Source organism: Cystoisospora suis (assembly GCF_002600585.1).
Source record: "Cystoisospora suis strain Wien I chromosome Unknown contig_1021, whole genome shotgun sequence".
NCBI classification, from domain to species: Eukaryota; Apicomplexa; class Conoidasida; order Eucoccidiorida; family Sarcocystidae; genus Cystoisospora; species Cystoisospora suis.
The window spans coordinates 49,092-59,702 of record NW_027153822.1 but is presented as its reverse complement, the minus strand read 5'-3'; the positions used below and the strand labels follow the sequence as shown (position 1 = coordinate 59,702).

General features: G+C 50.0%; 1 protein-coding gene across 1 annotated transcript; it reads left to right on the top strand.

Annotated features, from left to right (window-relative positions):
- Window positions 1-1,804: 1,804 nt before the first annotated feature.
- Window positions 1,805-10,581, top strand: CSUI_002424 (peptidase amidohydrolase). Its single transcript, XM_068062625.1, has 9 exons — window positions 1,805-2,495; window positions 2,826-3,002; window positions 4,014-4,133; window positions 4,755-4,939; window positions 5,419-5,587; window positions 6,699-6,832; window positions 7,629-7,710; window positions 8,714-8,832; window positions 9,245-10,581. Exons 1-9 carry the CDS (start codon window positions 2,163-2,165, stop codon window positions 9,453-9,455), a joined length of 1,530 nt encoding a protein of 509 aa, XP_067925401.1. The 5' UTR covers window positions 1,805-2,162; the 3' UTR covers window positions 9,456-10,581.
- The last annotated feature ends 30 nt before the right edge of the window (window positions 10,582-10,611 follow it).

Here is a 10,611-nt window from a genome sequence, read left to right as displayed (position 1 = left end):
AACACACGGAGTAGCACGACTGTGCGGCCGGAGTGTCAGAAACAGAGCGGCGGTGGCTCTGCGGAGGAGAGCGGCTGACACGCCTACACGGGGGCAGCTACATGGAAAACTCCTACGTGGGGCACACGTACAATCTGAACGCCTCCCGACGGGTTTGCGGCCGTCTGGCCACTCGAGGGAAGACGCGCGCAGTTACTTTAGGACTCGCTTAGCATCCCCTCTCGGTGCCTCCAGATTCTCCTTGCTAACTGCTCAGCAGCAAAAACTGGCCGGTCCGCTGTCATGCTCTTTAGCAGGCACCCTTTAGAACCAGATATGACCCGCGGGGGCGACAAGCCGTTTCTAAAAGTGGCTCTCGGATGTTTGGACCGCATGCGCTTGTGCCGGCTTGGGTACTGACACGGCCTTCTCTATGGTAACGGAGCGCCGGACCGACACGTCACGTACTTCAGCGGGAATGAGGACTCGGCGCTCAACACAGCCCTTCCCGTGCTGCGGGAAGCCGCCCTTCTTTCGTGTCTTTCGCAGCATTTCCGGGGACGACAGTACTGCTGGACGCCGGCAGTCCAGAAAAGTTTCTGTACGTTTGGTCATTTCCACGAAACCGTGACAGACCACACTGAAAGGCTCCAGTGGGAGAACCGCGTTGTTTGCCCTTCTGGAGTTCACATCGTTGGACGAAACCCCCGTCCCGATGTTGGCACGCCGGCTGCTTGTCTCCTAGAGGGGAAGCTCCGTTGAGACATATTCGAATTCTGCGACCCCGGAGCCGGATCTGGCTGAGGGAGAATGTGCAGTATGCTTTCGCTACTGGCGGAGCCTCGTTTCCGCTCCATAACCCGTCAACGGAGCCAGCAAGGTTATCCAGCCCACAGAACGGGGATCCTTATAGCCTTTCTGAGACGCGAGCAGATACCAGCCGCTGCCCTGCTATCAAAATGGAGGCCAAAAACGGCCTCCAAGCAACCTTCCTATTCTCCCCGAAAGACTCACGAGTCTGCCAGTCTAGCCTGGCCCGACGTCATAGAGTATTGGTGTCAGACCGCGTCTCGTGACCGAACCCAGGCTGCTGAGGCTAATCTCTTGCAAGACTGTTAACATCGTAATGCACAGATGGAGCTGCAGCTTCTAGTGAGGGCCAAGTGGGGTTTCAGCTTTGTCCTAGCAACCGGCTCCGAACAGTTAACAGGCACCACCAACGGACCTTATACTGAGCCGCATTCACTGAGAGCGAGCGAAACCATACAAGACATGCGAGAAGGAGCGCAAATCCTCTTACCCTGCTGTCGTCTCGCAAGATACCGTCCGCGAAGGGGGGAACCCCAGACAACAGCCATCATCCGGTGGCTGGTGAGAAGGAGCAGACAGGTACTGGCTTGACGTCTTCTTCTGGAGCGAAGTATCCGCCATGCCACACCTTGGCCTCTTCCGTGTGATGTATTTGTACCTTCTGACTTTAGCCGCGGCGCACGATCCTCCTAGGCGGCATCGTAGAAGCTGTGGACCCGGCTCTCTGCTTTCGTACGTGGCTCCGCGGATGGATCGGTATGGACAAGAAACGTTATTGTGCGGCGGCAGCTGAGGGGTACGGGATGAACCCCTGAAAAAAAGTAGAAGAGCCCTTGAGAATCCCGACGCCGGTATTCTGAAGCTCATTCTGTTGCTCGCGCGCAGCTTGCATTTCCTTCCCCTTCCTCTCGGAGTGCGCAGAAGCACGTCTCAGTGTCTGCATGCACACTCTCCGAGAATGCCCAGTGTCGCTGTTGGCTGGTCGGTCGGGTCCGATTCCTTGGTCAGTTCTGCGACTGGAGCGAGTAGACTGTTTGATTACTCAGATTAACTCTCCAGCCGCTTGTGGCGGTGTGCGTTCTGGTTAGCAGTCGACGTGATCCCTTTCTTACCTGAGTCGTGGTGGGTGAGCTTCTGTCAGGTATTCTGCCTACCACTCTTCGTCAGCGCGGCACACCTCATTCTCCTTCCTGGTGTGCATTCCGCTTGCGCCCAAACTTTGATTCCGCCGCCCAGAACTAATCACTTTTTCGGTTTTTCATCGCCTCTTCTTCGATGCTGTCTCTTCCGAACGAAAGACTACTACGAGGCTTCGGGATAGCGACTTGCGCTTTGTCCTTGCACTTCTCTTTTCGGATGTTCTTATAGTCATCATGGAGAAAGCTAGGGGAGTCACTTTCGTGTTTTTGATACGAGCTTTCGTGTTTATATGCATGGCTCGTCGCATATGCGCAGGTGGGTCCACTACCGCAGATATCTTGGCAGCTCCTACGTACACGCCTCCCGTCTTACCCGAAGTTCCTCCCATCACAAAGTTTCCTGATTCATCCTCTGAATCACTTCCATCTTTCTCGGCCCTACTTGGAGCTACCCAAACAGTTGCTTTCAAGAACTGGCTCGTTGCCATTCGACGAGCTCTGCATTCCTGGCCCGAGACTGCGTACACCGAACACAATACGTCTGCACTGGTGCAGCGGCTTTTGAAGGTAACCGAGACAGCTCTTCTGTCTGCTCGCACTTCAGTCTGGATGCGGTAGAAGTGCGTACTTGGGAGCCTGCATGCGTACTTCCCGGTCCAGTCGTCAAACATGCACACGTTTTAAGGTGTCTACCTGATGATCCGCACTTCGCTAAGTACACGTGTCCCTATGGGGAGCCTTCTCTTGAGTTACGGCATTCATTGGGGGGCGGCACGTCTGCTCGTATCTCCAGTGTACGTAGCCCGGCTAGTGTGTACGCGAGTGCGTACGCCGCCGCGCCCACATTGGGAGACCGTCCGTCACTTGGTGCTCCTCCTCGTTGTGTTTGTGCCGCAGGAACTAGGTATTCGGTTCACGGCGGGGTGGGGAGTTAATACAGTTGGGATAAGCGAGGAGGATGCGGAACGTGCGCGCGAACGAAAGGAAGGGACAGGTATCGTCGCCGAGATTGGATCCGGGACCCCGTGTGTAGCTTTGAGGGCTGATATGGACGCTCTGCCTATTTTTGAACAGGTGAGGCGACAGAACCTTGTACTCGGGAGTATCACTTTCTCCTTTTTTGCAACGGCAACTCTATTCCTACGTCCTGTTGTGTGAGGCCCCTACTATGGACACTGATCGGAGTAGCTTTCGACAAGTTGCAGTCTTGCGCTCTCGCCCTTCCCCACGTACATTCACAAGCTGATTTTGTATACATCCGCCTCTATCTATCTATCTATGCACGTACCCCATTCATAGGTGCGACACTCTCACGGAACGGAAAGCGTGTAATGCATAGCTCACTTCGGAGAAGCCAAAAGATGCAGCAGTCTGCGGTTCTGAACCAAGAACTAGTCTCTGGGACGGGGTTATAGTCTCGACGGTGCCAGCGAGACTTGGAAAACCGGCGCTCCTAACCTTCTCTCTATTTTATCACTGCACTGTCTATACGCTCATGGGTGCGTAGTCGCGGCACTACCGTGTCTATGAAGTCCGGTACACGAGTGTTTATACTAAAGCGTGCGTGTGGACACTATCTCTCCAGTCAAGCTCTCTTGCTGTCTTCTTCTCTGTCCGTACGTATCAGCAAGCCTGGGGCATGAAGATGGCTGCGGGTGTGTAGCTCCCTGTACTTCTGTGCCACGTCTCAATAACACAAGCTGCTAGACTGCGGGGGCGACAAAGGAAAAAGCTGTCAAGTGTATATCCCGCCCAAACGATACCATCGCTCGTGTGTAGCTCTCAACCAGCATGAATACAGAGACACAACATCTCGGAGAGGAAGTAGCTCAGCCCGTTTACAACGAGTGAAGCGACTACAGAGTGAAGTGTAAACAAGAGCACGAGTTGCGTATAGCCAGTCACGTAAAAGCTGAGTGACGAAAAAGATTGTGATGTTCATTCTTTTCTCTCTTGTTCGCTTGTTACTGCCACTTCGGCACCGCACGTCACGCGTACAGGAGCTCTTGTGATCTTCCTTGGTTTTGTGTTACTTTGTTTTTTCTTCTCCCCTTTCGCTATCTGTTCTTTGTTGCTTTTACATAGACGGACGTACCTTTTCGTTCGAAAGTCGATGGAAAGATGCACGCATGCGGCCACGATGCTCACACGACCATGCTCCTGGGGGCGGCGGCTCTCCTCAAGACACTGGAACCACATCTAAAGGTAGCAGGGCATGTGCTCATTCTCAACTGATGACAGGCGGGTCTACTGCTGAGAGTGTGGGAGTTTCTTGAATCACCAGCTGATCATTTCTCTCCCACTCTCGGCGCTGACCGTCTGTCTCCTAGGTGTCGAGGTATTGCACAGATGTCTCTCTAAAGACCTTCGACGTTTCTCACTTCAGACTGGCTGATCTGTCACCAGGAAGGGGGCCTCGGTTTATCGCATTTGGTGCGGAGACGCTCTTGAGTGTGATAGATAGCTTGCATCGGACAGAGACTAGGCGGAGACCTCTTAAGCAGATGCGGTTCTACTTGTGAACGCGGGTGCACAGAAATACAAGAGTATTACTTCTTTTCTGAAGGCAAAGACAAGAGGGGGGGAAGACACAGAGTAAAGAGTCTTGTGTTCTAGTAACAATACCTGCAGAAGTTTGTTGTGCATATATATGCGTACAGACGTTCATAAACCGAGGTATTTGATTTGCTTGAGTGCCGTAGCAGGTGCAGTGATTTCAACGCGTATCTTACGCTTTTGACTTCCATCAGCTAGATTTTCGAACAAGAACCATCTACAACTTGCATGTATGATGCGATTTCGTGAACGTGTTACCTTGTTTCTCAGGGAACCGTCCGGTTGATTTTTCAGCCTGCGGAAGAAGGAGGTGGAGGTGCTTTGATGATGAGGAATGAAGGCGTCCTGAAAGTATTTCCCCCGGTCGAGCTTATATTCGGTCTTCATGTTGCTCCGTGGAATCCTACGGGGACCTTGGAAACAAAAGTCGGGGTATTCATGGCTGCCACTTCGAGGTAGATGAACTCGCTTGAGTTATTCCACCGATTTATCGAGATAAACTTCTCGGTAACGTATCCATACATATGTAGATACAATCCATCCGTGTATGCTTTTCCTTGAGAAGGCGTTAGCAGGCCACTGCCCAGTAGAGGGCGGCTGGCAACGTCTTGGTAGGCATTATCAATGCAGTTGAGTATGCGACGTTGTTTGAACCGTGTCAGTCGACGATTCTCAGGGACATTTCTTCTTCTCTCATTCTCTGTTCTTTTTTTCCAACGTTTAATCTTCTTGCGTACTCGGAGGGCAGAAGATACACGCCTTCTACTAGAGAACTACTTCGTCCTTGTTGCACTTTCCATGATTTCGGGAGCAGAGTGATCCGGAGTAAGAATCCTTCAACCGCGGTCAGTTTTGTGTACTCGACTCGAGTGCTGGTCTCAACTAGGATGGCTTACGGCTTCAACTCATGTGCGTTTGCGTGCGTGGGCGTCAGCTTCTCCATCGAGATCCACGGAGAAGGCGGTCATGCGGCGATGCCTCATAAGAACATCGACCCCGCACCAGCGGTTGCCGCGATAGTTCAGAGTCTCTATGCTATTGTAGCTCGAGAGACGTACTTTACTGAAGAAAATGCGGCGGTTATTTCCATTACTAAAATCCACGTGAGTTGTCTGTCTCTGTCTGGGGGTGAGACAACAATTTGCAGAGCGAGTAATGAGATACATCGTTCTTCTCTCAGGAGGGGGTGACTGTGTAACTTTTCTGTCTATATATTTGGCGGGTCTTCTCTCTGGAAGAATAGTCTGTCAAATATAGAGATCAATTTTGGCTGAGCCTTTCCAGCGGTGGCGAAAAGAGCTCGGTGGGTAACTTGGTATCGCATCACCGTCTTGTTATCGTAGCGAGAAGCCAGTTGGATCAGTCTCATCATACATACGTACCGTTGCCATGGCCACTGCTTCGACATAGAACGTCGAGCTTCCTTTTTGACGATGTCGGCTAGCTCTCTTAACAGTAAAACTGACTGACAGGAACAGGTCGGAGTATAGAAACATGAAATACACGTATTCATATTTCCATGTATGTGAATGTGTCCATTGATGTGATAAGAATAGTACGGGTCTCGTGAATGCGAAGAATGTTACGAGTGGGTGAAAGCCTGCACTTTCGAATGCAGTTCTTTCTATGTGGGAGAGGAACTCTTACTTCACCTCGACATATATGCTGACGTCTCGTGCATGACGAACAAAACGTCTGTTGGTTCGTATATGCGTGTACAGGTAGCTGCTGAGGTCGATTCTGATGTACTCCATAAGTTTGCGTCGACTTCTGATCAGATGAGCCCTGTACAACTATGTCTTTCCCCATTCTCGTTCGACTGTATACCTGCTAACGTGTTGCTTTTCTGTGTTATCTTTCTACTCGCTCGAGTCACGAACGCGCGTGAGCTTCCCGCATGACGAAACTCACAGAACAAACTGTTGCTAGAGAACTGAGGAGCTGTAAACTTTGCTACCTGGAAGCTCGTGGAGTATCGAACTCTCCAAACGAGAGGTGGCACTCGTGCAAAGTCAGGGAAATACACAACGCTAAAACGCATGCTCCATGTACCCGTGTGTACCTTTGTTCCTATACTCCTGAAATACTGATGTCCTCATGAACACATCGCGGATGCGTGTATGGTGTGAGAGTTCATATCTCCTCAGCGATTTGTGTTGTTTACCTCCTCCGTGACGTCTTCTTCTTTCTCTCTTTTCTGTGTTCTTTGTACAGGGCGGGTCGACATTCAACGTCATTCCATCGGAGTATTCTCTGGGTGGCACTATCAGGACTTTGAGCTCAGAGACCTTGCAGAGAGTCAGAGCGCGCGTGCGTGATGTGGCAGAAGGAATCGCCAAGTCGTACAGGTCAGGACCAAGATGTTTCTTCTTTCTATGTTGTCATCACGCGCCTGTCCTTAGCCTACATGTATATATTATATATATATATATATGTATGGCTATATAGAGAGAGGGACAGAGGGAAGCAGACGCATATATAGCTGCCTACATAGCATGCCTTCAGTTGCTCTGGGTGGGTGTACGGACGATTTAGAATGTGGGAAAATCAAGGGGTACCTGTAGAGACACTGGATGAACCGGAGCTTCTGGTCGGACGTTTATGAACGGCTAGTAGGTGGAGCACACATGCGTGTGATTCGGTAAGGTATGGGCAACCGATCACGCATATATATATATATATATATATTATATGTATGTCTATGCAGAGGAGACGGAAGAGTATTTATTTATACATAGGTGGCATATGGACGAGAATGCCAGCGACCTTCTCTGCCCGAAGTCGTGGTTTTCCAGAGAATGGAATGTCTGTACGCTTCGTCTGGGAAAGATTCAAACATACGAAAGTTAGCTAGGTAAGGTAGTTATGGCTAGGGTGTTCTCTGGGCTATATATGTAGTGAACCTGTCCCAGGCCGTCTATACGGCACTGCCTCCCTGTCTGCCTCCATGCATACCTTTATATATATATATATATATGCACTTGTTTTTTTCTTGACGCGGGTATAGGTGTAAGAGAGTGTGCAGTGTCCGCGGAAAGCGGTCTCGGGATCGAACAAAGGACGCATCCCTGTTTTCTTTTGTCACCGAATGTACATACATACATCCGTACATGGTGATGGTGTCTCGTGGTGCGTTGTATGCAGATGTCGTGCGGACGTGACGTTTGATCCTGTGGCGTATGCTGCTCTTGTGAATGATCGAGAAGCGACGGAGTTTTATCTGAAGGTATGTCCCCCTTGTTGGTTCTTTGTTTCTCTTCATCGTTCTTTACCTCTGTCAAAGTGAACTTCTCCGAGTGTCTGGAACCTTAGGGGGCAGCAGCCGTAGAGCCCCGGACCGTAGACGTGTAAACAAATCACCGTCTGCGTCTCCGGTAGTGTCAATATATGGAGGAGGTAGTTTTGATCTATGTGCCATACCATCACTGTAAAATATGTGAAACACGACAGCACCCTTCATGTCTGAGTTCTGTGTGTCACCATGCGTTCGCTTCGTCTCTTTCTTTTTGAGTGCGCCTTTCGTGCTACACCAGCGTAATTGCCTGTTTGCATACACCCATAGATAATTTACCGAGTATACCTTCTCGTCATACTCTTTGTCAATGCCAGGCGCGGCCGGGCGTCCCATGAGGTCCATATTAACCCGCATTCTTTGCTGCACACTCACCATCTTGATATGTCCGTAGGAGGGTTCAAGAAATAAGCTGCGTACTTCTTGTGATGAAAGACATAGGAGGTTTGCTGAAGCTAGGCTGGGTTCCTAAGAAGGAGGCGCAAAGCGCGTGTCTGTTGTTGAAGAAGCAGGGTATACGTTAAAAGCGTACTTGTCCAAAAGAGAGGAGAATGAACCCCAGGTACATGTGTATTGTTCGTAGTTGTATTTCAGTACCGTGCCGGCCACCTTTCGGCTTACTCTCAGGGGAAAGACACAGCTGTACTTGAGTTGTCTCTGTATACCTCGGTCTTTTCATAAAGAAAGTAGACTTCGGGGCTCTTACCCTTGCAAAAAAGCGGCGCCGTACCTGATGATGTGATAACGGGAGCTGCCTTTTCTGTCTTTCTCTGCCAAGTTTGCAGCGTTCTTCCTTTCTACTGAAAATCATCTGTATGGATATTTCCTTTCTTCACACTGTATGCTCATCACACCTTTCATCAGAAGATGGTCGTACGTCAGCATCCCTCCTGTCTGTTGTTCCTATGTGTGTGGTGCGCGGAACTGCTTGTTTCAGGCCGCTGCAGAAGCATCAAGCAGTGGGCAGGTTTCCCTAGCGGATGCGACAATGGGAGGAGAAGATTTTGCTTTTTTTCTTGAAGAAGTACCAGGAACGTTTGCTTTCATTGGCACCGGGTAAGATTTGTTTGGAGGGTTTTCTATGGGCTTTAGTATAGCTTCAACAAATATCGGTACGGAGGTCAAGAGTATTCTTCTTCCTATAGTCACCGTGGCATGAAAGGACACACCATTTGTACACATATACATATAAATTCATGTATCCATGTTAGTAGATGGAGGGCGTGTTTCCTGAGAGAATGCGGTTGCAACGTTATAATGCGTTTCTTTCTTCTACTTCGATTGCAGCGCTCATAGATACCGCAGAACAACAAACCTTCTCGCGCATGGTGGCCGCTCACAACTGGTTCTAGCAACGTACGTACATGCGAATGAATATGGGACGAATATGCATGTATGGATATGGGCCTATATGCATTCTTCTGCGTGATGGTTTTGTTTCTCTTTGTGTTCTACCCACATCCAACAGAAGCGGATCGGACGAGGACGGACGTCATATTCATACGGACAAAGCCCTCCATAACGATCACTTTGCCGTGGATGAACGCGTATTGAATCGGGGCGCGGCAGTGCATGCGCATATTGCTCTGAAAGCTTTAACCTACCTATCTGAAAAGAAAAAAAACAGAACGAATCAACCCAAACAAAAGCCAAGTTCTACGGAGAATGATGAGCTCTAAAGATAGCGCTTCAGCCCGTTTGGTCTGAAGGCCACCCAAAGAGGGAGACCGTGAAAGCAGCGAAAGATTGGAGAGAGGATTGAGGTACTCTGTTGACGCGGAACGAAGAACGCATGATATCCGTATGTACACACCACGTACAAGGTCTTTTCGTTGCTTGCAGCGTTAATCACTCCCTTATCGCTCTTTGCGTTTTTCCTTAGATGGACCCAACTGGGGGAGTGTGAGTTGGATGCAAGCAGAATGTTACCCGAGCAGCCAGATGTGTAGTGCGCTGTTTCTTCCTTCGCTCCCCGTGTAAGCAGAGTTGAAGGTATTAGCATTCTTGTATTCTCTGTTGCCTGTCCGAGGAAAGTTCGCCCATGCGGACTATTCTGCCTGGCGACAGGTGGGAGTACGTCTTTGTGCGTTGGAGGCGTTGGGGCTCTACGTTCTCGCAGACAACACCGTGTCTTCACTCAGGTCGTTCAGAGAATAAAAGGGAGCACATCTTTCCATGTCAGAGCAGGGGGCAATACGGAAGTAGGGCAAGACAAGGGAACGTGGTAAACTGCAGACGTTCCAAAAGGCGTCTTTCGGAACTTTTTTTGGCTTTCAAACCTTGACCGTCGCACCGAGGAAACGAATCAGGTGCTGAAGTGACCAACAGGGTTGTGTCAAGAGGAGTGGATGGGAGCCCAAAACAAGTCTCTTTGTCTAACGAAACAAGGGAGAAACATGTACACATACTGCAACCTGTCTTCATTGTCAAACGTTAGTAGTCTGATACCGGTCATGAGGAGCTAAGTGCGTGAATGGTTGCGAAAAGGTGAGACCTGGGTTTCGTATCTTCAGTACCTTGGCGCCGGTGCCTCAGGTTAGTCGTTCGGGCAGTTTTCTTGTTTGTGGGACTAACCACCAGAGGAGGCTTCTTTTGGTTGTGCTACCGAAGTGTCTTTTTAAGTTTTGCCAAAGAATACGCTTTGTTCCCTCGCATCAGTCTACTCAGTCACGCGGGGCACACGTTCTAGGAATAGCAGGGACTGAGGTGCAGTAAGAACCTAGCTGGGTTACCGGTCTGTCCCAGGGTTCGGTGAAAAGACCGTAGAACACTTCAGACCGCTGCATTAGGTATTGGCATCCGGTTTAGTTGCAAGGCTGTCCCGTAGGTTACATG